The sequence below is a fragment of the Euprymna scolopes genome, chromosome 43 (assembly GCF_053919585.1).
Source record: "Euprymna scolopes isolate OS-2025 chromosome 43, ASM5391958v1, whole genome shotgun sequence".
NCBI classification, from domain to species: Eukaryota; Metazoa; Mollusca; class Cephalopoda; order Sepiida; family Sepiolidae; genus Euprymna; species Euprymna scolopes.
The window spans coordinates 44,026,031-44,053,644 of record NC_136524.1 but is presented as its reverse complement, the minus strand read 5'-3'; the positions used below and the strand labels follow the sequence as shown (position 1 = coordinate 44,053,644).

At 31.8% G+C, this 27,614-nt stretch overlaps 1 protein-coding gene across 19 annotated transcripts in view; it reads left to right on the top strand.

Moving 5' to 3' along the window:
* Positions 1-1,145: 1,145 nt before the first annotated feature.
* LOC145268305 (hypoxia-inducible factor 1-alpha-like) overlaps positions 1,146-27,614 on the top strand; it is a 347,774-nt gene continuing 321,305 nt past the window's right edge. For 16 of the 19 annotated variants that reach the window (XM_080123761.1, XM_080123758.1, XM_080123757.1 and 13 more), the window contains exon 1: positions 1,385-1,698. In XM_080123761.1, the coding sequence (XP_079979887.1) occupies positions 1,673-1,698 (26 nt within the window). In that variant the 5' untranslated portion in view covers positions 1,385-1,672. Of the gene's footprint in view, positions 1,699-27,614 lie in introns of all 19 variants that reach the window. The other 3 variants (XM_080123749.1, XM_080123746.1, XM_080123754.1) reach the window with 2 other exon arrangements.

Below are 27,614 nucleotides of genomic sequence, written 5' to 3'. Positions count from 1 at the left end.
TCAAAGGTCAAGGGTTATTCAAAAAGGTGAAGGTCAAGCGTCGGTTCAGCAACGTTCGGTTTTTGATAGTACGCAAGTGGTTAGCTGCCAGCAGGCCGCAAGAGATCTCTAATAATCTGTAATTTATTATCATAAATAAAACAATTAGAAGATTTACATAGAATTAATAAAAAAAAAATAGAATAAAATGAATAAATAGGCAACAGAATGAAGAAAAGATGTCACAAGCTGTTTTTCTTTTGAACGTTGCCAAAAAAGTTAACATGAAGCAAACAAACAAACAAGCAAACAAACAAACAAACAAAATAAGCTTCTTTGGTTTTAATGTATTTATTTGGAAAGTGCGTAACGAAGCTAGTTGGGACTTGCTCCTTTCCATTATAAGAATTAGCAAGAAGATAAAACGAGAAAGATGCGTAATTCTTTAATAATTGATAAATATTTTCATTCTTATATCTGGGTCAAAAAAACATCTCAGTGTGCCTCACTCTCTCTCTCTCTCTCGCCCTCCCTGTTTCTCGTCTTCTTTCGTTCTTTCTCTGTCTCTCTGTCTCTCTCTCTCTCTCTGTTTCTGTCTCTCTCTCTTTGACATATAAAAACAAGTGCGCGTTTAATGCCGTCTCCCATGCTTGTTTTCGCGATGTTTTTTTTTTTTTTTTTTACGTTATAAATACTGACTGCTCCCTGATTGATTACATATTTCTTTTTTTCACCCTTTCTTTTTATTTACTCCCACCTATCTAGCGCTGTCTGTCTCTTGTCTTTCTCCTACTCTTCTTTGTATTCCTCTCTTTGTCGCTTTTCTTTCGCCCTTCTCTTCACCTCCTCTCTGTTTCTCCTTCTCTCTTTCTTTACTCTTTTTATCTTTCTCTACCCCCTCCCCCACATATATTTACTCGTTTCCTGTCTCTTTCTCCGACCCCCTCTGTCTCTCTCTGTCTGTCTGTCTCTGTCTGTCTGTCTCTGTCTGTCTGTCTGTCTGTCTGTCTGTCTGTCTGTCTGTCTCTCTCTCTCTCTCTCTCTCTCTCTCTCTCTATATATATATATATATATATATATATATATATATATATATATATATATATATATATATATATATTTCACAATTTATAATTGCCCATGAGCGTGTAATAGGTATTTACCTTCCGCCGCATGAAGATGTGACACAAGGTCGGAGTGGGGAGAGTTAAGCCAACGCCCCTAAAGGAGGGGCATTCTTACCTTTTAAAAAATTGCTTGTGCAGCCCGTCGGCATTCTCCGGTATGGGCGAATAATTTTACCTTTGCTTTGTCCTCTCGTTCCGCCTTTCAAATACGGGCTGCTCCCTCATGTTTTCTCCACCGCCACAACAAAATATATAAATAATAACCGCTCCCGCATTGACGTAGCGGAAACCCGAGAACTGACTATAAAAAGCCTCGCCTTGCATCTTCGGTATTTATCTGATAATGTGACAATCATCCTTACTTTCTAAGAAGGGTAAAAAGAAAAGAAAAGAAAAGAAAAAGAAAGATAAAAAGCAGAACTAATGCTTACATGAACCCAAGACGAACAAATTATTCAGTTATACTCTGATATGTAAAAAATAAATTAAATATATTCAGATTTAAACAAACACAGAAAAAAAAAAAAAATACCCCAAGAAAATCCACGTTGAATCTTGACTTCGTCATGGAGCGAACCATAAAACAACGCAGGTTTGTCGAAACATTTTATATTAAAATTTTACTTAAAACAAGACACAAGCAAGAATACAAATTAAGTTTATACATATGTTTATTGTATTAATTTATTTGGATTATACATGTTTTTATACATATATCCACTTGATGTTTTGAATTGTGTTTTTTTTTGCTTGTTTTGCTATTGTTTTATTAATGTATTATCAAATTATACATTTTATGCTTTGTTTTGTTAAAAAACAAGAAATCAAACATCCTGTTTTGTTTTTGCTTTGTTTTGCTATTGTTTTAAAATCATTATGCGAACATCGGTAACCCCGATTACCTAATATTTTGTGTTGTATTTCATTTATATTTAAAATATATTTGCCTTTATTTACGTATACACATGAGTGTGATTTTTGTTATTTTACTTAAGTTAACAGGTAAAAAAAAGAAAAAAGAAAAAAAAAGAGTTTGTTTAGTTTAAAGAAAAGTATTAAAAATATTATTAATTTTTTGTTAAATACATATAAAAAAAAAATAGCAATATTTCCGGCGGAAAAATAAAAAAGCAAATTGTCACACGCAGTTACGGATTCATTATTTAACAAATCCCTCTAAAAGTTATTATTTTTCCGTCTCCTCATGCTAAATTGTTTTTTCTTTGTGTGTGTGTGTGTGTGTGTGTGTGTGTGTGTTTTATTGGTTTTATTTTTTCATTTACTAAAATTATTTCATATCAAACATTGTTGTTGTTTTTTCTTTTATGTAAGAATAAATGATAAAAAAAAATGTTATGTATGCAGTTTTTTTTTAATGTAATTTCGACAACGTTATCTTAAATTATATAATGTTTATATATATTGCAGATCCATACTGTTTGATTTTTAGTATAATTTAATTTCTAAAATAATAATTTATTCCATAAAGTATAGCATTTTATAATGCAATTTGATAACTTTGCAAAATGCTGTAATTCTTACCTAACGTTGCGTCAAACATTCTCACGCATTTAAATATGAAAACAGAAAACACTATCTTGACTTCATGTGCAAATTGTTGTATACACTAATAAATTATATTATTACTCTCATTGTTATTGTTGATCTTTATTTATTTATTTATTATTATTATTTTAAAAAGAAACGCGTATTTTAATATATTTAATGCTTATTTGATTCTAGACGCCATACCATAAGCTTTTATATTTATGTTTTCAAATAATCGACCTTGTAAAACCACGTCTCCTTTTAGCAAGGTGATGGTCTCTGCTATTTTTTCCCCTGTTCGCTTATGCTAAAAACAAACAAACAAAAACACCCAAAATTATAATAAATAGTTTATTTGTTATTTACCATTGTTAATGAGCTTTAAGAAAATAAATATCGATTACCGAGCCGATCAAATATTGCCGGTTTCCTAATTGTTGGAAGTATATCGATTGTTTTGTATTTATTTATTTTTTTGTGTGTTTTTTATTTATTTATTTTTTGTGTCTTTTTTTTATGGTAAAATTGGATTATGACTTCCGCTTTATATTTTTGTTTCATTTTGTTTTTCATTTTGAAACTACAACTTAAAATTGTAATCATTTAGTTTTACTAGCTTTATTTATTGTCCGGCATTGCCCGGGCGGAGACTTGGTAAAAAGAATTAAAAATATAGTAATGTTTGTTGATGAGCATAAGCTGAAGAGAGCTTGATATGGCTATCAAAAACGGTCCCCCTATTATCTGGTTTGAAACCGACGGTACCGATGACATCTCATCTAAACTTTCTGAAAATAAAAATATAAATAATACGCTCTTATTTTTGGAAAATTTTCCCTTATAATAGGGCACTCTGCTGGACCCCCCCCATATATATATATATATATATATATATATATATATATATATATTCAGGCTTGAGGTGTTCAAAAGTAGGGACTAATGAATGCCACGAGGTTGTTAGTGCTCGATAACAAGAGCAAAATATTTGCTATTATTTATTCGAAGGTAAACGGTTACATTTGGTCGCTACAAACAGCCATCTGTTTCAGTCAATAAGACTTCGTATGGCGAATCTGAACCATTCAATGTTATAGAAAAAAAAACAACTAATTTTTCTATAGCATCGAATGGTTCAGGGTCTCCTGACGAAATCTTATTGACTGAAACAGATGGCTGTTTGTAGTGACCAAATGTAACTGTTCACCTTCGAATATATATTAAACAGGATTTCTAAAAATTCGTTTTAGTTTTTCCTCATTTTAGTTTTGATTTAATTAAATATCTGATTAATAAAAAAAAAAATAAAAATAGGAATTACATGTGCACTTATCAAATTTAAGTCGGAGCGACAAACACATGAGATGCCATATATTTTTTGAGTAAATCACGTTAAGAATAACAGTATAGCCACTTCCCAAGATCCAAATGTTTAATCTTTTTTGTTCTTTTATATGTGCTCTGGTGTTTTATCTAACTAACATTGAGCTTCTAAGGAGAAAGTTTGGTATATGCAAAGAGTGAAATATAGTTGAAAAAAGGAATATAAATTACTTTTATATAAGCATTATCGCCTGAAGAGGTCTCTAGTTATTTGTAACAGGCTGACCAAATCATGCTCATGTAAATGCTTATGTAAAACAAAAAGTATATCCTGTTCTACTTCGGTATTGAGCACTTTTGTATTAACCTTGTTAAAACTTTATAGGTTGCTTTACCTCTGAAAAATATTAACCATATAGCCACTTCCCAAGATACAAATGGTATATATATACTATTTTAATTGGAATTCACTGAGATGAGTATTATTTATTAATTTTATTTATTGCTGACTATTATCCTCGTCTTTTTTAGTTGTTTCACGATGTTTCGGCCAACTATTCTTCTGGCCTTCGTCAGGTGGTAACCGTGACGGATAGGAAACGTCATGAAACAACTAAGAAAAGATGAGGATAATAGTCCGCAATAAAATAAAATTAATAAATATCTCAATGAATTCCAATTAAAATAATATATATACCATTCGGTACGGACCCGACCATGGAAGATCAGATAATAAATAAACGTGTATTTATAAGATCAAAGAATCCAACCTTGATCGCCCTTTGGGGCCCGTGGTGCAGTTGATAGAGATGTTGAATCGCTACGGTTCCAGATGGACATTGTCTGGAGATAGCAGTTTCAATCCTACCCAAAGTGTGCCAGAGGTTTACTTGGCCAAAACGTGGTGAGACAACAACAACTACAGATGGCAGTGATTGCTGAGAATGCAGTCAGGAGATTCAGAGTTCCTATCTGTCGCGGTTACCACCTGACGAAGGCCAGAGGAATTAGTTGGCCGAAACGTCGTGAAACAACAACTAATAAAGACGAGAATAATAGTCCGCAATAAATAAATAAATTCGTAAATAATACTCCTGTCAATAATGAATTCCAATTAAAATAATATATATACCATTCGGTACGGACCCGACCATGGAAGATCAGATAATAAATAAACATGTATTTATAAGACCAAAAAATCCAAGTTGATAGGGACGTTGATTCTCTACGGTTCCAGATGAGAATTGTCTCAAGATAGCGGTTTCAATCCTACCCAAAGCTGGCCAGAGGCTTACTTGGCCAAAACGTGGTGAGACGGAAGGCAGTAATTGCAGTGAATGCAGTCAGGAGATTCAGAGTTCCTATCTGTTGCTGTTACCACTGACGAAGGCCAGAGGAATAGTGGGCCGAAACGTTGTGAAAACAACTAAGAAAGATGAGGATTGTCTTTTGTTTTTCTGCTTTCCAGCTGACTACAATATGGTTGTCTTCAAGTCTAATGTAAACAAGTTTTTGATGAGCCGTTCCATATAAGTTAACAAATTTAAAAATCTCCATTACTAATGGTTACTATATTGTCCAATTTCCACTGTACACTCTTTGACCCTTATCCTCGAGTGGCCTATTGGCCTTGATAATGTGGTGATGCCTATGTAAAAAAAAAAGAAGAAAAAAAAGGATAATAGTCCACAATAAATAAAATTAACCAAATGTTTATTCTTTTCTGTTCTTTTATATGTGCTCTGTTGTTATATCTAACTAACATTGAGCTTCTAAGCAAAAAGATTAGCATATGCAAAGAGTGAAATATAATTGAAAAAAAAAAAAAGGAATATGAATTACTTTTTGTATAAGCAACATCGCCTGAAGATGTCTCTAGTTACTGACCGAAACATGCTCATGTAAATGCTTATGTAAAACAAATAACAAGTATATCTTGCTCTACTTCGGTATTGAGCACTCTTGTATTAACCCTGTTAAAACTTTATTGGTTGCTTTACCTCTGAAAAATATTAACCTGGAATTATATGACTAACCTTGAGTAAAACCAGAGGTATATAGTTGCCTGACAATGTCTTTTAAGGCTGAAAACAGTAGATTTATTGTAGCGACTTTTATGTACCTAAATTGAATAAAATATCTTGCTTTTTGAGTTGAGCACTATCAATAACCTCGTTGAAATTTAATGGTTTTTACTTTTGAATATTTAAAACCTGGTATATATATATATATATATATATATATATATATATATATATATATATATATATATATGAATAAATGACAAAAGTGTATATTCCAAATTTCATGACGTTGATCATCTTACAATTTATTCCTTTAATTCAGTTGACATCTACACATTTGTAGCACAAAATCAATCACTTAATTATTATATCAATCAGTGAATCTACTATGCCCTTAACTTATCAGGAAAATAGCAACAAGTTCAAAATGACGTAATGTAATCAAACAATAAGGTAATTGCAGCTTCTCTTCTATTTTTCGGATTTTATAATCATGCTCAAACGCATTCTATTTCCTTTTGGTCGATTGATAGTAGCTATTTCTTCTGATGGGTTAAGGGCAAAATAGATTCATTGATTGATATAATAATTAAGTGAATGATTTTGTGCTATGAAACAGATATTGTCAACAAGTGTAAATGTCAACTGAATTAAAGGAATGAATGGTAAGATGGTCAACATCATGAAATTTGGAATATAGACGTTTGTCATTGATTCATTATAAGCTCTGTAATTACATTGAGCTTCTTAAATAAGGATTGGTTTATATTAAAAGGAAATATAAGTGAATAAAGAATATTTCCATGTGTGTGTGTGTGTGTGTGTGTGTGAAGAAGAAGAAGAAGAAATGTTTTTTCAATTATATTTCACCTTTTATTTATACCAGTTCTTCAATTTATGAAGCTCAATGTAATTACAGAGCATATAACAAATTAATGAAAAAGTCTATATTCTAAATTTCAAGATGTTTACCATTTATTCTTTTAAGTATGCTTGGCATGTGTGCACATTTCTTAACAGCACCTGTTTCGTAGTGCAATATATATATATATATATATATATATATATATATATAGGCGAGAAAGAGACACACAAGATCTTGTGTGATAGTTTTTGTCAATATAGATTCCAAGTTTAACTAATTGGTGGACCTGTAGGACCTTCCCCTCCCTATATACACACCTTTTAAAATACCTGTTTAGTTTCCTCCTCATGAAAACAGATGCATGATAAAAATTCAGTTCCTAAAAAAAAAAAAATATAAAAAAGAGGCACTTTTAGATTAGGATAAAAATTTAAATTACCTCGGTCTAGAATGAGTTCTCCATTTAAATTACCTCAGTCTAGAACGAGTTGCACTTACCGAAGATGGAAAAGATTAAAGATTAGCATCAGAACTACAGTTTTCTCCTAGTCAAAAACCCTTGGGTCAAAAGTCCCCTCCACCTAGTTTACTTGCCCCCCCCCCCGACAGTAGAAATAGACACAAAGTAAAACTATCTCCTCTTCAAAAAAGGGGCATCCTGAATTGAAATTAAAAAAATCACCTCGCTTGTGCTTGTGCTTCACTGATCGAGAACAAAAAAGATGGCGGGTAGTATCAGAACAGATACTACACATTGCAGCTTATGTTCCTTAATTTCCATATCCCTTTTAAACAAAAGTCGAGCAGAAAACCTTGTTCATTATTCATGTATTAAAAAATTCAGCTATGGCATGCTTACCCGACCCTAAAATATAGATTTGCTAAACTAAAAATTATGAAGTAATGATTATAATAAATTCAGATTTTTCTCTATACTTTTTTTGTGCTCGCAAAGAAGGCTTCTGTTTTGTTATCCATAAAGATGTTGTATAAAATGGACCCTGGATGATGTATAGCATAATAAGTTTGCAGCAGTGATTTTTTTTTTTTTTTTTTTCTCATTTTGTAGGTTTGTCCACAATATATTAATAAGATATTTTGATATTCATTGCTTGAAATTTGTTCAAATAAACATAACTTGGGGTTAATTTTACAAAGACAGAACCATCTCTGTTAGAATAAAAATATTAAAATCCAATATTTAAAAAAAAAATTTTGGATTTTGTTGCCAAATTTTTAGTAATCAAAAGAATTTATTTTGCAATTTTCAGACAGTTTTCCTCATCTTGATTATTATTATTATTATCACAAGGTTTCGCAAATCTTGCTCTTAAGATTCTACTTGTGGAAATCTGGAACCATCACGGAATTTTGAAGCCAATCCTGTTCATTTTTCGCATTGCATTCTTCAGGTTGTATTCACTTCAATCACCTTTCCATCTTTGTTCACGATTGAACTCCTTGGACATATGGCCGAGTGGACTCTGGCGTTGTTTAAAATATGCAGGTGCTGAGTACAATCCTGAACGAAGACGGCATGACGATTTAACAAATTAACGAAAAGAATATCAAAATGTCTAGATAATTGAATACGATTGGTCTGATAACATTGTTGAAATGGTTCTGTAAAAAATAAAAAAAATTCCGTGGCTGCATTCTTGTCTAACACACAGTCATTGAATTATGTCAGAGTGCAAAATGTTCCAAATGTTATAAAGAAGCAAATGTTTTTCTTTATCACAATATTCAGTGTTTTTTGTATGAATTGAGGAATTCAACACCAGACATCTTCAATGCTAAGTGTAGAGTTAGGAGTCTCTAATAGAGGAGAAAATGGGTTTTCAAGTCTAAAAAAGAACGAAGTAAGTCCTAAATAAGACTTTGACTCATCCTTACGTTGTCAAATAGAGGTATGCAGTTTTATTCATGTTTTTGTTACATCTCTTATGTCTGTGTACTAATCTACTCAGCAGAACAAGCATTGATTTGGACACAATACGGATGTCTCTAATATAGGAGAAAGTTTGGTAACGGTGCTTAAAACGAGAGACCCTAAGTTTCAAAGATGGCGACAGGTCTGCCAATTGAGGTATGGAATGACAAACCTGATACAATACTTCCGCTATTCTTCAAAACTGCTTATATATATTTGGACAAATTATTAAGATTTTTTTGTTGATATACTTTTTCTAACATAATTACGTTTTCTCTTTTTAAATGTAGTGTATTAAAATATTCTTTATTTACATAGACTGTGCAGGTTTAAATAAAGTATATGACGATTGTCACCGATTTAAAAAAATAATTTTTTATAGTTAACTATATTTTATGTTTATTTTTTTTTCACCCACCTTATAATAAAAATATATAAACTTATGTAACCTTTCTTTATCAATTGATTTTGTGTTTTTTAATCGCATAGAAATATCTAAACAATTTGACAAAAATATGAACATGGTTATTTGAAAAAGATATGTGATTAAAAAAAACAAAATCTATTGATAAAGAAAGTTTACTTATTCTTATATATTTTTATTTTAAAGGGGGTGAAGAAAATAAAATTATAGTTAAATAAATATTTCTTTTTTAAATCTGCGACACTCCTAATAGACTGTGCAGGTTTAAATAAAGTATGTATAAATAAAGTATATTTAAATATCCTACATTTAAAAAACGAAAATGTAAGTATATTTGGGAAAAAATATATATCAACAAAAAACAAAAAAATCTGAATGTTTTGTCCAAATATATAAGTAAGCAGTTTTGAAGAATAGCAGAAGTATTGTATCAGTTTTGTCCTTCCATACCTACATTGACAGACCTGCCGTCATCTTTGAAACTTAGGGTCTCTCGTTTTATATGCCATTACCGAAAGTTTTAATGGGTTTACAGGACTCGGAAAATTACTAAAATGTTGATTAAAGTGTACACATTATCTTAAGATCCTGAGTTCAATCCTGAGCAAAGACAGTTAGGGTGCTTCATCAAGTTGACTGGAGAATGAGTTGTAAAATGTCTAACTCTCAGCTCAGTTTCAATAAAAAGGTTGGGTTCAAATTAACACTTCCTTTTGATGAGAGTTCGATATAAGTGCCTGAGAAAGACCAGAAGTTAAAATGGACGAAACATTGTAACCACAGAAATTATCTGAAAGTGGTAAATGTTACTGAGAATTCCATGTTCCCAAAGGAATTTATTTAAAGAAATCTCAAACATTTAGATTGTTTGGGGTCGGGGTGGAGGCAATTTTTATATTTTAGAACAAGCTTTCCTTACTTGGCGTTGCTTGGGAGTAAACAACATATTAATATTGAGTAAGGAATTAAAACTAACTCCTGCAGCAAGTTATTTGTTATTATCAACTTCAAGTTGTTTCTGTATTTGATATATTAGAAACCCGTTAAGTCACCCGCTGTTGTCTGGGAGAGCTTTACTAATAAAAGCTTGAAATCTGGTACCAATTTCACTCTTTTACTGCTACCATTCTGCTCCTTAATGTTGCTGTTTGCTCCCTGCTAAGGGGTTGTGTTACACAACATTAGTTTCTCCACATCAGGTTGAAGCTTGCTAAAAAGTGACAGGACTTCATGTTTAGTAATGTTAAGTTTGTTTCTTTGCTTGGACTTTGGCCTTAATTTAATATTGATTAATGGATTCAAACTAATTCTTCTTCTGATACCTCTCCTGTATCTTCAAACATTATGTATTTATCTTTTCTCTCTTCATGAGCAGTTGACCCCTTGGGTTAATACCAACAAAATGAAAAGAAGAAAAAAAAAATAAAACAAACGAACAAAAAATATCACTAAGTCTTCTTTTATAAATAAGTTGTCCAAACAACAAAAGTCTTGAAAACAAAAGTGATTTTAATCCTTCAACAAAAAATTATATAACATTATTCGGTTTTCTAAATTTTCAAATTAAAATTATGAAATAATGTTTTTTAATTGAAAGCCATGTTTAATTTCAGAGGAGTTTCTGATTGGTAGCTAATCTGTACAAGTCTTAGTCTACTACCACTTTTTTTTTTTTTTTGTTTTCTTGCTCAACACACACCTCCAAACACCCGGGCAATGCCGGGCACCCAGGCTAGTAAAAAAAAACTAAATGGAAGGTAAATAGTGTGTCCGTCCCCCTCAACTCTCTTTTTTTCTGTAGCGGTTTCTTTATCTTTTTGTGTGATCACTTTTTCTGTGTATGTTGTGTGTGTACGTTGCTCATCCTTATGTGATTTGCATTTTTTTTTTTTTTCCAATACTATCAATACAATGTGATTGAAATAAAAGTAGTTCAAAGGTATTAAACAAACAAAAAAACTTTTTAAAAAAATTACGAAATTAAGTTTGCCAGAATATATTTTCTTTTCCTTTGTAAACAAATTAAAAATTTGGCCTTCAGGCCTAGATCAAAGTGTAGTATCTGTTCTGATACTACACTTCAATTTTTTGTTCTCGGTTAGTGGGGGAGAAATCTTTCACGACTGAGACAACTTAAAATTTTTGTTCCTTTTCCCCACATTAAAAAACGACCCTGGTGTCTAACGTGGGGAGGCAAAGTAAATAGGAACAAATTAAACATTTTTAATGTTTTAATTTAAAAAAAAAAAAAAAAAAAAAAAAAAATGAATAAATACACAGGTGCATTCACCCAAGACTGGTTAAACCGGTTTCCTTGGAAATTTCTAGAGAATATCAAATCCAGAAACGGTTCCTTGCTGCATTTATATCCCCATTACCATAGGTGACAGGGAAGTGTTGATATTCTCCTATATGCCTGGAATTCCAAAATGGTCATCCATCTGATTCTGACCAAGCTCAATGTTGCTTAACTTCTGTTATCTCACGGGGAACCAATGTGTCAATGTAATTATGCCATATTAATCTTCTACATATATAAAAGGGAAAATGTGTGTATGTTTTTTTTTTTTTTTTTTTTTCATTTTTCTTCCTTTGAAGATTGTAATGCTGGGTATGGGGCAGCCAAACCAGCTGCCAACATTGCCCCACTTTTTATTGAAACCAACCGAGAGCTCTTTTTAGTATCCTGACTGTTCCCTTAAGTGCAATTGTCTGGATCTCTTTTGCACTTGGTTCACCAGGAATATTAGTAAGGTAGAACATCGACCCAAGCAATACCGGGGGAACTCCATAACACTACCCCCTTTTTAAAAATTTTTTTATTTTTAATACCTCTCTTCACCCCCCACCCCTAGGAGTCCTTAATACACCTCCACCCACCCGAGCAATGCCGGGTACCCCCGCTAGTTTTAATAGTTGGAAAAAATGTTACCTTGTTATACTACATATTTTTAAAATGTGATTTGGAATCCGTTAGAATCCAACAATTTGATGCAATCAATAATTTATTGACCAAACAACACTATGATTATGAAATTTAACTTTCAAAATCGTATTTTCTTTTCTTTTAAAAGAAAAGAGTAATTTGATACAAAAAAAAGACAATGAAAGCAAAATGACTCCTGTACAAGGAAGTACAGCTAGCTAATAGAAAAATCGTTAAAATATTTTATTTATTAGTGTAACCCTTTCTAAATTTGAAGGTAATTTTGAAGCCTTCGAACTGCTCTTTAATGTTTTTTTTTTTTGAAAAAATGTGACTTGCAACTTCAAATTCTGAAAATGTACTTTGGAATCTGTTAAAATTTTGCATAAAAAGTTGTCTCAATTCGGCTATCCCTCATGTATCCAAACTTTAACCCTAACCTTCATGTATTCAAAGATTGAATGTTTTAGAGTCGATTTTTATTATTGCATGCGTAGATATACATTTACACCTTTAACGCTAAGTTTTTATATACACATGGAGTTAGCTCATATTTTTTTTTTACAAGGGAGTCACTACTCATCAAGGCCTGAAGGCCACTCGAGGATAAAGGTTAATGAATGTAAGGTGGTAATTTATTAATTGTAAATGATGTAGATTAAGTAGAATTTGGATTATTTAAGGGGACTGGTCAACAAGAACTTATTTACATTGGACTTTAAGGCTACCATGTTGTAATCGGCAGGGAAGCAGGCCAGCAGAACAGTGTTCTACATGTAGGCAGTTCTAAGAAAGAAGTTTTGTTCATGAAATTTGCTTTTAGATTTAGGTGCAGAGAGAGTGGGAAAAATTGCTGATAGTAGTTGTAGCTAATCAAGTGGGTTTTTTATTATTTTTTTTTTTTTTTGTGAAAGTTTGGCAAAGGAGGGGACCATAGCTTGGAGTTCGGATGGTAGTGAATAAGGCTGGAGTGCTAAATGTTTTGGTTTCGATTCTAGCTGATGGTACCCAATACATATATTTTTTTAACCTTTGAAACCACTAGTATATATATATTGGGTACAATATAATAATCAATAGAGTATTGGTTCTATAATAATAATAATGAAATCTGCATAAATTAAAATATATTTTAGCTTATTTTATGATTGGGCAATGCTGGATGGCCTGCTACTATGTAAAAAAAAAAATGTAATAATAAAAAAAAAAAAAAAAAAAAAGAAACGACATATAAAAAAAATAAAGGGAGTTACAAAGAGTTTTACCAGAATTGAACCCCAAAAAGGTATTACAACTCTCCTCGGTTCATAAATATCACAGTTTCAAAAGTGAATTATGCCATACACTCAGATGATATACATAATATTTTAAGTAAAAACACATTAACTACATACAAATTAAAAATAATTGTAAATAATAAATTTGTCTTATATAAGCAATAAATAATTAATTCTTTTTTTTTCTTTTATGCGGTTTGTGGCATTTATTTTTTTGCAATGAAATATGTGGGTTTGAATGTAATAGCATCAACTGCTAATTTCACAGTAAGTACAGAGGATAATGGTTCTTTTCATATTCAAACTTAACCAAAATTTTATGAAATGTGAGAATTTTATGAAATGCGTGACAATTTTACACGTAAAGAACAAATGCATGAGATTTTCAGCTTTCATGCGTGAGAATGAGCGTGTCAAAATGTTTGAATCCCACAAAATATAAATATGTTAACTTTAAGTCTAGAAATGGATTGGGGGGCAAAATTTTCTTTTCTTTAGGTAAAGGGAAGTAAAAAGAACATTTTTTTCCCCTTTTCTTTTCCTTTCCTTTTTTTATTCATCATAATATTGTATGAATCCAAAGATTCTATTGTTGACATTGGCTTCCCAGGTATTTTCCTAGTCAGAATTCTTTTTCAAAAGACATCTGCGGGCTCTACATTGCTAGTGAAACAGTCGCATTTGCGAGTGATTTTTTAAAGTGGCAACTAGAAATAATGAAACGTTTATCTTTTGGCGATTGTGTTTCTTTCACTGACAATCTTAAAAAGCTCACCTACTGAGTGAAAAATATCTTTTTAACTTTTTGTTTTTAATAAAATGAACAAAGTTAAATTATTTAAACAATAAAAGTCTAATAGGACAATATACTCCTTTTTTAACGAAGGTTGTTTTAAAAAAATATGAAGAGAACAGAATGTTTATACCTTTAAGTATCAACATAAGATTTGTTGTATATTTAGAATTACACTTATTTAAAAATATACAGAAAAACATTTATGATGTACATGCTCGTCACAGAATGAAGATGTCATATTCTAAAAATCATATAGGCTTGGCTAGTAACTTTTCTATTTGGCTAGTAAACGAAAATATTTAGTTGTCAAAGGTCAACTAAAGATAAATTTTTCCATAGAGCCCTGACTGCCACTTATGGGAGGGACCACATGAAGGTTGCCAACATCCTAAGTGAAAGTGATTTATGAACTGGATTCAAACTTGGAACATCCAAGTAGTCAGTCTGTGTTGTTAACCATTTGACTACGGTCACACCTCCCTAAAAAATAAGAAATATTTATACGCTTTTTTAATTATAAGTATCAAAAGCTTGTCATAGAAACTCTTTGATTATTCTGGGCTAAGAAAAGGGTACAGAGAAAGTTCAAAAGGTTAATTTTAAGAGCCTGTGTAATTTTAGTTAGTAGTTAACTAGATACAAAATGTTCTAATACTACTCTTTATCTTTTCTGTCCTTGGTCAGTGATGGAAAAATCAATCTAGACTGAGGCAATCTTTTTTTTTTTTTGTTTTTTTTTGTTCCACCAATCCAGAATGGTTCTTTTTTAAGGAGATGAATTTTCCACACATCAAAAACAGGCCTGGTGCCAAACTTTGCTCTCATGGGGAGGCAAGTAAACAGGAATGGATACACCACCCATGGGTATTAATTATTTTTTTTAATATTAAAAAAAAACAAACAAAAAAAACACAGGCAAGTTGACTGCTTGCTGAAATAAATATTGGGATTAATTTACTAGAACATGTTGCAGTAACAGATCGTAAATGTAAATAAAATATATTTATATGTAGCCTGACAAGTCCTTATGAGAATGAAATATGAAAAATTCTGTATAGCTTAATTTCATATTTTTATATATATATATATATATATATATATATATATATATATATATATATATATTTTAAATAACTTATTTTAATTGAAAGCATTGACAGTATTGATAATTTTCAGATAAGATATTTAAAAGAATGTGATGAATAGAGAAAAAAAAAAAATGGAACAATTTTAAAAGTTTAAAAACTTTTTATTTTTATTTATCTTTTTTCCTATTTTACAGATATATCCATGATGACAAAAAGATAGATCATGGTCATTTTAAACAAGCATCTTCCAAATGAAAAAAATTATTTTGAAAAAAAAATAAGAAAGAAAAAAAAATTTAGAATTTAAACACAGTAACATTTTTTTTAAATACACCAAATTAAATCTTTAATCCAATTAATTAGTTTACGAATTTACATTTTTTTTTTTTTGTGCCTTTTGGATATTTTTGTTTATTTGCTTTTCTAATTTGTTGGTTTGTTTAAAGAGAGGGAAAAATCCACCTTTTTGAAACTCTGGTAGGCATCTATTATAACTATTCAAAGGGTTTCCCATTTAATCTGGATACTTTAGTGACAAACTAAAACTGTAATTTTTAAATGTACCTGTGCATCTCAAATTCTTAAGTGTCCTATACAAAAGTAATGTTTATATTCACTATTTATCCAGCAATGTATGAAATGATGACCTTTTGTTTAAATCTATTTTATACAAATAAAAAATGTGTGTGTATGTCTGCATAAAAATATTTAACTGATAAACTCTTAAACCTCTGGTCACATGACACTGAAATTAACAGGAAATAGTAATCGTACACCAAGGATGGTTAATAATGAGTAAAATCTTTGTTTGGATGAATGAGGCATACAGACATATCAGCAAGTTGAAATGCAAAATGTTCATTTCAACTTGCTGACATATTTCTATTACTTCTGCGCATGCGCAAATTCATTCATAGCTTGAAGGGGTTTAATTTTTAAAATTTTTATCTATCTGGTGATAGTTCAAATAATAGGGAATGCGGCTGGAGCACTAAATGTTTTGGTTTCGATTCTGGCTGAAGGCTCACAAGTCATTTTTTTTAAAAACTTTTGAAATCAGTACTAATATATATATATATATATATATATATATATATATATATATATATATAAGATATGAGTATCGGCTGAAGAGAGCTTGATATGGGTATCTTAAACGATTCCCTACTATCAGGTTTGAAACCGACAGTGCCTATGACTTATCTCATCTAAACTTTCTGTAAATAAAAAATATAAAATAAATATATATATATTACAAAATATCTGATATTTCCCCAAAACCTCTGGCCTTGATGGAGGGGGAAACTAAAACTTGTTGCTATGGTTTCAAATAATCTGAAATAACAGCAAGCGAAGACTTGATTCCAAATATTTCTCGTGTTATATCTCCCCTCTTTTGGAAATAGGGTCCGGTTATGAATATCTCTAGTATCAAATAATCCTCATACACTATGAAATTTACTTTATGTAAAGAGGGGAGATATAATATATGAAAAATATTTGACATGAAGTTTCTCCTTGCTGTTATTTCAGATCATCTAAAACCATAGCAAGTTTTAGTCTCCCCTCCATCAAGGCCACGTTAAAAACGACCCTGGTGTCTAACTCTGTCCCGTGGGGAGGCATAGTAAATAGGTACAATCTGTTGAAAAGTAAAGACATAAATATTTGAGTACATTAAAACGGATGTTTCATTATAATGTTAAGGAGCAGATGACATTAAAAATAGTGTTTTTCCTACTGTCAAGTTTTATAACAATTTGTTTAAAAGTGAAGTAATTATAAACAGTTAAATTCAAGTAGTCTTTTTGGTAATTTCTTAGAGTAGATATGTCTAACTCTAGGTCCCCTGAGGGTCATGTGTGATTATTTGTCTTTATAGAAGTCGTTTGATAAAAATAAATGTAGAATATTTTTCTTCTTTAACCTTGCGTTAGTCACCTGGGTGTTCCAAACATGGTTAGTCCCATGGGGTATTTATACACCCAAATATAAAAATGTTTATAGTGTTATTATTTTGTAAAATATAGTTATCCTGTTGGTTCAGGAAATATCTATAGTTCCTGTTGAACAGTTTGAATCACTTGTAATTTGTTGATATTTATATAAAATAATACAATAAAATAAATTATAAAACGATGGGAAAATTAAGATATTGCATTAGCTAAGTTCATAGTTATAAAACTGAAAGAGTAATAAATTGTAAATAAAATAATAATCCCATCAAAACTTATGATAAAGAAAATACCAAAACATTAATTCCGTATTAAATATTACAGAGTAGCCTAATGATACATAATATGCGCTTATATCTACAAATTTACATTCTCACTGGAAAAATACAAAAATATATAAATTATAAAATCATACCTACGTTATTCGCTGGGGTGACTGGACAACCCAGAAGGGCAAAATGATGTCTACTTCCAAGGAAAACTGAGATACAACTGCGTCATACCACATGTGCTATACCTTCACTGAGTCAAGAGTACTTGGAGGGAGGAAAATAAATATCAACTAGGAATTATGAGCACTTTAAGCAAAATTGGGGTGAAAAAAATGCCCCATATGACTAACGCAGGGTTAAACTCAGAAATGTTAAATATGCTTTGACGTTTTGCATATTCATATGTTGGCCGATTTTTAGAAATTTACTTTCAAACTAAAATATCTCTGTCTAGGTCTTTATCTACCCCACTTTTCTCTCAAGTTGTCTTATCATTTCTCTCCAAGGTTTCCTTTGCCTTTCTCGATGAACTGATCCTTTTTAACTCAACTGTTCACATTGAAGTTGATGTGGAATTTAAATCTCAGGTTTCACCAGAACTCAATGCACACAGCCTCCTAGTTTATATTATAACCCCCTCCCCCCCAACTCTATCAGACTGTAAACGCTCTCTGCCCCAAGAATAAAAAAAAACTCCTCTTTAATAAAGTTTCACATAATCATCATTTTGATATCAGTATAAACTATTTTCATTAAAATTTTTTTTTTTAAGTTGTCACTTTTTTCATTAATGCAGAAACGAAAAATATATAAAGTTCAAGCAAGCTGCTCTTCTCAGGCAGCAGCCCCTCTGCCCACCTCTTCCATTGTGCTAGGAACAGGAGGGTCAAGGTCAATGATTTATTATTTTCAGCACACCCACAAATATCACAGTTTGTTTGCCTCAAAGTTATCCATGTGGCAAATTACAAAATTTACTTTTTATTTATTAATGGGTCACCACTTATCAAGGCTAACATGATTCAAGGATGTGATCAATAAGATAAATAAATTGACAATTGAATTAAATAAATACTATCGGGCTGAAAATCTTCATAAAAAAAAAAATATTGCTCATCTCTCTCGACTTTATTGTTGTTTTCTGATATATGACTAAAATATAATTCTTACAAAAACTGAATACAAAAAGACAGTATGAAGCATTGGGTTTTATTTAAAATTTAATATGGGCGTCAACATTCATCGTCAGCTGCATATCCCGAGCCATATCAAATGATTTCACAAAGGAACCTTTTTTTTTTTGTTTTTGAGTGACCACTTATCAAAGCTAAAATACCACTCGAGGTTAAGGCTTACTGAGCTGAATAGATTGTCGGTTGATGTGGTGCTGAATACTATGAGAGAACTGAAAATGTACGATTGAATTAAAAACAGCCGATTAAAAAAAAACAGCAATTCTTTCCCTTTTGTCAGAAACATTGAACTAAATAATAAAAAAGGGGAAACTTAATAATGATGCTGTCTCCTAGTTTACACTTTATTTCTTGCATTCAATCAACGATGTTTCTGATTTCTGATATGACATGACTGAAATATATGATAACTAGTCTGGAATCCTGGCATTGCCCGGGTGCTTGGAGGTGTACGTTGAGCAACAAAACAAAAAAAAAAAACTGGTAGCAGGCAGGTTCGAACTCGTACCATGAAGGAGGAAAAGAATGTGAAAAAAAACAAAAACATGACGTCTTTGCCGTTGCGTCCATCACCAAACCAGAAGTGGCAAAGGTTTAAATTAAGGCTAGTCAATCCAAAAGAGGGGATGGCTTTCGAAAATATTGGTATAAAAAAAACCTCTTCCTGTAGAAAAGTGTCTAGTTGAGGGTGAAGGAATTAATGTTTTTAGCTAATTTTTCGATATTTGTCGTCCGAAGGGTTGAGACTCAAAACGATACTGATCTTGTGAAAATCTGCTGCATTTGTCGAAAGTTTTAGGCAGACGTACAAACATACATACATACATTCAAACAGACAGGTGAGATTTATATTATAGATGATGGCAACGTTCTGTCTAGTGAGACCATGATGTTTAGCATGTTGTCTAGTGCACTGCAGCATCTGCTGTGATTATAGACGAAGCTAGAGTTGCCTCTTCGGATGCAGGCCTGGGCAGGTGATAAGTAAAAAGTAAAGCTCTTGGTGTTGCAGACAAAGTCCCATGGAAAGGCAAGCCAATATGGTCAAAGCCAACGCAGCTGCAGAAGTTGCCGGAAAAGTGTTGCATAACTTTGCCGTCCACCTATTGGGACTCCAAACTAGATTTTTTTGCAGAGTTTGCTCCATTTGCCTTTCCCATGTCATCTGCAAGTGGAACCATAGCTGGCGAAAATAACTGTTATTTTATCCTCATCGTAGTTATATATCTATAAATATAAAAGCGAAAATGTATGTATGTTTGTATGTGTGTTCGCTTTTTCTGTATGTCTACAAAAGACTTTTTTCAGAGAAGCGGTCGGTCGGTTCACAACTTTTAAAAACTTTTTATATCACATATAAATCGTAATATCTCACAGTTAACAACGAAGCTCGCCTGTCTATTTAATTTGTTCGATTTCGGGAAGATAAATATTCAAGATTTGTCACTCGCCGCATGTGGGTTAGTCTTTTTCCTATAACATCTTGGGAAAAAAAAAAAAAAAAGCGTTCCGCAGTAAATGAAATACTATCCTGCAGTCAAACTTGACCTCATTAACTCATTAAAACGGGTACCTGCCAAATCCAAGTAATTGAATAAATTCAAACGTGTTTCCGTTAGTATCTCGCGGTGGGTCAATGGTTAACGTTGCACTTTTTTTTTTTTTTTCACACTTTAATTTACAACTTTGCTTCAAGGGTTCGGGTTTGATCCTCATACTTACCTACTAAAACATTTTTTTTTTACCCTACCCCCACCCCGGAGTTTTCACACACACCTCCAAACACCCGGGCAACGCCGGGTACCCTCGCTAGTATCTCTATAAAGGTGAAAATGTATGTGTCTGTGTACATTTCCCTACCAAATAACTGTCAATTTTCGATCTACAGACTCGAGATTTGACATAAGGAGTATTAAGATTTGGGAAAATCTTAATCGGTTTTCGGACAGAAAGTTGCCTGTCAAGGGGCCAAAGTTCAACGATTTGACCCTTGAAAACTCTACCAACCTCTTCCACCATATTTTTGTCAGTATTTACTTCCTTTGCCTTTCCCATCTCATCCACAAGTGAATTATGTGCCCATAGCTGATGAAAACTTGAAAATTTTGAAAATAACTGTTATCCTATCCTTATCGTAGTTATGGTTGTATAAAAATAAAAGTGAAATTCTTAAGTTATTCTTCTTAAAGAGTCAGGCAAAAGATGCTTGGATTCCATAATGATGAAAATTAAAAAAAAAAAAAAAAAAAATTTCCAATTTTGAAATATAATTCTTACAAAAACTGAAGATAAGATGGTACAAAACATGTTTTGTTTAGAATTCGATATAGGTGCCAGCATATGTCACCAGCTTCCCAAATTGCATGAGAACCACATCAAATGATTTCACAAGAAACTTTTTTTTCTTTTTTTACTTATGAGTAACTACTTATCAAGGCTAAAATACCACTTGAGGATAAGGTTTAATGAAATAAATTGTTGGTTGAATTATGATGGAGAAGATTGAAAATAGCTACATATCATTCAATTAATAACAACAAAAGTAGCAATATTTCCCATTTGTCGAAAATCACTCATGGAATGTGAGAACTAAAGAACAAAATAAAGGAAACACAATAGTTTGAGGCTGTCAAGGTTTACTATTTACTCTCCATATTCATCTTTATATATTGTACCTATTTACTTTGCCTCCCTGCTAGGGCAAAGTTAGATACCAGAATCGTTTTTTAATGTGGAGAAAAGGAACAAAAATAAAAATTGTCTCAGTCGTGAAGGATTTCTCCTCCACTAATTGAGAACAAAAATTGAAGTTTAGCATCGAGACAGATACTATACTTTGATCTTGTTTTGAATAACAAATTAGCACATTCAATATGACTGGTCTTGAGAACAAAGTATTTAATAACATTTATTGAACCCTCTATTTATGTACACTATGTCGGTGATACTATAATTCTAGCTGATAATAATGGACGAATGCACAAATTTCAAGACCGTTTCTAAAATAAACATAATTTTAAATTTAAACAATTTTTTAAACATTTTTTTTTTTTTTTTTTTTAGTTGTATGAAATATTCCCTTTAAAGTTTTTTAATTTAAAAAAAATAAAAAGACTCGTGTCTGACAATTTTTCCAGATCATGTATTTTTTTTTTTTTTTTGAGTTGTATGAAATATTCCTAATGAACCGCCCTCTTAAGTAAACATTTCATTAAATCTCCACACTAACGTACTGTACTTGCAATAACCCTTATCCCTGAGTGGCTTCCGGGCCTTGATAAGTGGTGACAACCGTGTAAAAAAAAAAAAAAAAAAAATTTTAATTTAAAAAAAAAAAAGAAAAAAATTTTAATTTAAAAAAAAAAAAGAAAAAAAGGACTCGTCTCTAACAATTTTTCCAGATCATGTATTTTTTATTTTTTATTTTATTTTATTTTTTTTTTTACTGTTATCGAAATAAAAACCATCCACACATAAGGATTAATGAAATTAATAGATTATCAGTTGAATGATAATAAACATTATGAGAGGATTGAAAATATCCACATACCATCCAGTTATTAAAAACAGCTGACCAAGAAAGCGGCAATTCTTCCCCCTTTGTTAGAGACATTGCTCATGGAATGCAAGGACTAAAGTAACATTATAATGAAACATTTGCTTTAATGTATTTAAATATTTATGTCTTTGCTTTTCAACAGATTGTAATGAAACTTAGCATTAACAGAGTGGTGGGGGTGGTAGGGAGAGCTAGTATTACAAAGTTGTCGAAAGTGAACTAATGTCCATTTTCTAGTCTTCACCTGTATGGATGACCGTTGCCTCTCAGGGAGCTCCTTCCACTTTTTATTTACATTCAATTCTTTTTAAATATTAAAGGTATACATTACTCCCCTACCCTTGCTTTGGTTTAAATAGTAGGGTAGACTAGATTCTCAAACCTCGCAGAGTAACTAGCTTAAGAGAAGGGGAAAGTTTTAATTGATGACTATAATACTGGAAAACTCTGCGTTGTAGTCAGCTGCACAGTTAGAACAAGGTTCCCTATGAAGAAGTAGTTGTTTTATGAGAAAATAACACCAACAACACCGATTTCAAATTAACCTGGAGATTAGATAGTGTTTTCTATGCCTATCGGCTCCTGGGTGAGGAGGGTTTGAGCGACCATGACTGCAATGAACAGAAAATTCTATATGGGTCAACAGAAGAATTCATTACATTGAGATAAATGATCTAAAATATATTGGAAAAATGTGTGCCTCTCTTTCTCTCCCTCTCTTTACATATATTTAGTCATTATATTACAGAAGTTCAAATGAACATGGTACCTTAGGTTTCAAGGTGTGTGTAGAGGTGAACCCAGAAATTAAAAAAAAAAAAAAAAAAATGCTGGGTTTTAAGTTTTAATTGTAAAACTATTCTACAACTTTTTCAGCCATCATTTTGACCTGTGGGTTGCTCAAAATTGAAATCAGTTGAATCATGAGAGTCTTTCATTTATATATATATACGAGCAAACAGTTAATAAAACATGTTAAAAAACACTTTGAAAAAGAGTTAAAAACATATTTAATCTGAAAAAGAAACACTAGATAAGTGGATAGTCCTTAATCCGCAGAGTTTCGAAGAAATACTTTCCTTCTCATCAAAGGGTAGGAATTAGCAAAATGTAGGATCGGATTTTGCATACAAAAGTATTTGATGAAACAACAAGCAAGTCAAAGATCTTACTTGATAACAAAAAATTGAAGCAGAGGGAATATGGTGAAGAAAAAGGTGATTACGTGTGAATGGAATTTATTTTATTTTATATATATATATATATATATATATATATATATGATTGAATTTTTATTTTTTTATTAGCGATTCCGAACTAATTTCTTTCTTTTTCGCTCCCTGAGCGTTTATTATAAGAAAGGAGTTATTTGCCCTTTGTTTACATTTTTCTGTCCACATTTTTAGGACGTATTACTTTTTTTTTTATTTTATTTAAATATTATTTATTAATTATTAATTAATAATTATTACGTGCATAAAATAATGAGAAGTAAACTCCGAAACATGCATGTATATAGATGACTTTTATGCACGTAATGATTATTAATCAATAATGAATAAATAATATTTAAATATATATATATACTAGCATTTCAGCCCGGCGTTGCCCGGGTGTTTGATGTGTATGTTGAGCAAAGAAAAAAAAAATGTGGTAGTAGGAAGGCAGGCTCGAACCCGTACCGCGAAGGAGGAAAAGAACGGAAAAAATACCTGACGTCTTTGATGTTACGACCACCAACAAACCGAAAGTTACTTATGTTTAAATTAAGGCTAGACAATCTAAAGGAGAGAATGACTTTCCAAAATATCGGCGAAAAAAGCGCCCCCCCTCCCTGTAGAAAAGTGCCCAATTGAAGGTTAAGGTATTAATGTTTTTAGCCAATTTGTCGTCTGAAAGGTCAACCTTTCAAACAATACTGATCTTGAAAGTTTTAGGCAGACATGCATACATACATACATACATTTATATATTGGTAACTAAAAATTTTCAACCCAAACCGATTAAATACCCGTTATGTAAAGTTTCAAATGTTTAGACCATAAATTGTCTGAGTAATTTTGTAGAGACCACAGAGGTAAAAATTTTTTTAACTTTGACTCCTATTATGACTCCTTAACATTTATTGTTTTAGGCTCAAATCTAGTTATTAAGTTAGATCCATGTCCAAGGAACTTATATCTAAAATTTAAAGTGTTTAAACCCAAAATTGTCGGAGGAGTTTGGTAGAGTTCTCAAAGGTCAAAACGTTGAACTTTGATCCCTTAACAGCCAAATTTCTGGGTGAAAACGGATTACAAAGATTTTCCCAAATCTCAGTACCCTATATATCAAATTTCGAGTCTGTAGACTTAAAATTGACAGAGTTATGTGCACACGCACACACATCAAAAACATGCATACACAAAAAACACATACACATACGGACACGCAGAAATGAACTCGCGCAGACACAAAAAAATGTGCACGCGTGCGCACACACACACACACACATGGATGCACTCACACAACCAAACTCTCACGCACGCACATGCATGCGCACACTTTTAAAATAGTATGGAGTAGACAGTTTAAAGGCTTTAAAATCACACATAAGAAGATAACACTCACGCATACACAAAATAAATACAAACATGGACACACACACAGAAACACATGGATGTGCACATGCGCAACTAAACTCGTGCACAAACAGTCATGCCCACATACACACATGCTCATATGCGCACCCACATACATGCACCAACTTCGAAAATAGTAAAGAGTTGATAGTTTAAAGGCTATAAAATCACACAGCAGATTTTGAAGTACATAAAATGTCAATTTACGGTTATGATTAAATCAAGCAGTATAGTTAACTGTGTAAAGAAGAAACAAAGAAAATAGCATTACTAATTGTCTGGTAAGGAGAATGGAAGTAAAAAAAGAAAGAATGCTAACTGTAAATGTTATTTTTTTAAATTTTTATTTTTTCAGACATTATATTTTTTAGGGTGAGTTCTGGAAAGAATTCAAAGTAAAAAAAAATTAAAAAGAAACCGGAAAGGTGAACAACCGGTTACAAAACAAACTAAAATAAAAAAACAACAAAAAAAAAATAGCATCATGGACTGTTTGGTATGGAGAATTAAAGAAGAAAAGAAAAACAATGCTAACCGTAAATGTTAATTATGTTTGTATCAGGGATGTGTGTGTGTGTGTGTGTGTGTGTGTGTGTGTGTGTGTGTGTGTGTGTTTAAGGGGGTTAGTTTCTTGGTGACAATGTCTGTATAGGTAACAGTAAGGGTATTAATACGTAAAATTACGATGAGCAATTAAGATTTTTTTGTAGCTGGTTTAATATTTATAAAACAATTGTTTCATGTAGAGAGAGAGATACCATGTTTGTGAAGGTGTGACATGTTCGTTTTTTGAATAAGTTGTTTATTCCCGAATAATGGATTTGTGAGTTTTCAGCCAATGAGAAAAGCTGGAAATTTTGAAGAGAGAAATTATTATTTTGTAATTGGTAACTGGCAAAATAATGCTATGTATATGAGTATATGAACCAGTTACAAAGGGTGCTGGGTAAAAATAGTTGTAAGGTGTGTATAGTCCTGGTGATGAGGACTGTAGATTTAGAGGGAGAAATAGGAACTGCCTCGTCAAAAGATGTTGCGATTGTAGTGATGTTGCTCCTAGGATGTAATGTACAATTTTATTATAGCAACCAAGTGTGTGTAAAATGGCGTTCTAAATTTACATAAGATAGTGTCTGATAATCTAGACATAATAAATTTGTATGTGGCATATGTTGTTGCGAACCTACAGTATTTTGGTCCAGAGGGGAATTTCTGCAATCAAAATATTATATAGTAGATATAGTTAAAATAAGTATATTTAGAAGTTAATGTGTGTGGGAGTGCTGCACTTCAAGATATTACGCTATGTCTTTTGGGCTATCTTATTTTACATGAAAGGTTATGTTTTGAATTTAATCAATATTATTTTATGTTACATATTTTTACATAAAGATGTATAAACAAAAATAAATCATAAAAAAAAAGAATATTATCTCTTTTTCAAATTCAATGTCTACAAACATGAAAGATTAGCTCTCCAAAATCTAAATGCAGATTCTAGGAACAAAGCTTCTTTCTCAGAACTGCCCGCCTGTGCAGTACTGTTTCACTGGTCTGCTTCTTGGTCGATTACAGTATGGTAGCTTTCAAGTCCAATGTAAACAAGTTTTTGTTGAGCCGTCCCTTTAAATAATTCAAATTCTACTCAATTTACACCATTAACGATCACTACACTACCACTTTACGTTCATTAACCCTTATCCTCGAGTGGCCTTCAGGCCTTGATAAATGGTTACTTCCTTGTATAGCCGATTTACTTATTTAGGTGAAATGAGTATATTTAGAAGTTAATAAAATTTTTTTATGCAATAACTGTTGCTTGTACAGCAGCATTGCTTCCAACAAAGCTTTCATCTGATGATGACTCTGGGTTCAGGCATGGTTTCGAGGTCAAAGCATCATTACAACTAACCCAGACCTCCCCAGCATTATCTCACAATACTCTTGGATTATTGTCAATCTGTCGAATTGTCATATCCATGATGATGCAGATAGAGCCTTGTCTTGTATTTTCTTTATGTATTTTTTCTTGTTTAATAGAGAAAGACCAAGATTATTTAAGAATGTGGAAGTTGAGTTCACAATAAAACTTCAGCATCTGATTCTGATAGGAAATACAGTGGTTTTCCAGCCATTTCTGATACATTATTCTCATAGATCTTCATGTCTTTCCAACTTAAGCTGATGTGCCCAGTCAAAATTTTTCTCAAATGGAACTTTTAATTCAATGACAAAAACTTTTTTTAGATTAACAGCCCAAATGACGATTATTTCAGTTGGAAATACAAGCTTGCATTTTAAGTCAGATGCAAGGCTCCAGTCTGTGCAGCCACCAAAAAATGATGATCTCTACCTATTTTCATATAAAGATTTTTAACTATTTCCTTTAACGAAATGAAGTGTTCTACTGGTGATATTTTTAACTTTATTGGCATTTACACAACATATTTTCGCAGCTTCCGCAACAATCTTCAACACTTCATTGTATCTCCAGATGAAGCTTCTTGGGGAATGCTTGCATCCAGTGAGAATTATGTTTGAGATTGGCAGTTTTCCTACATGCTTTACGTCGATCAGATGCAGTTAATCCCCAGGCATGAGGGTTAGATAAGATATCGTAGGCTGCTTTTATAAGAAAGCCTAATTTTTTAGACTCCATGTATGGGTTTGCTTCATTCACTTCAAGATATTTCTCTACGTCTGA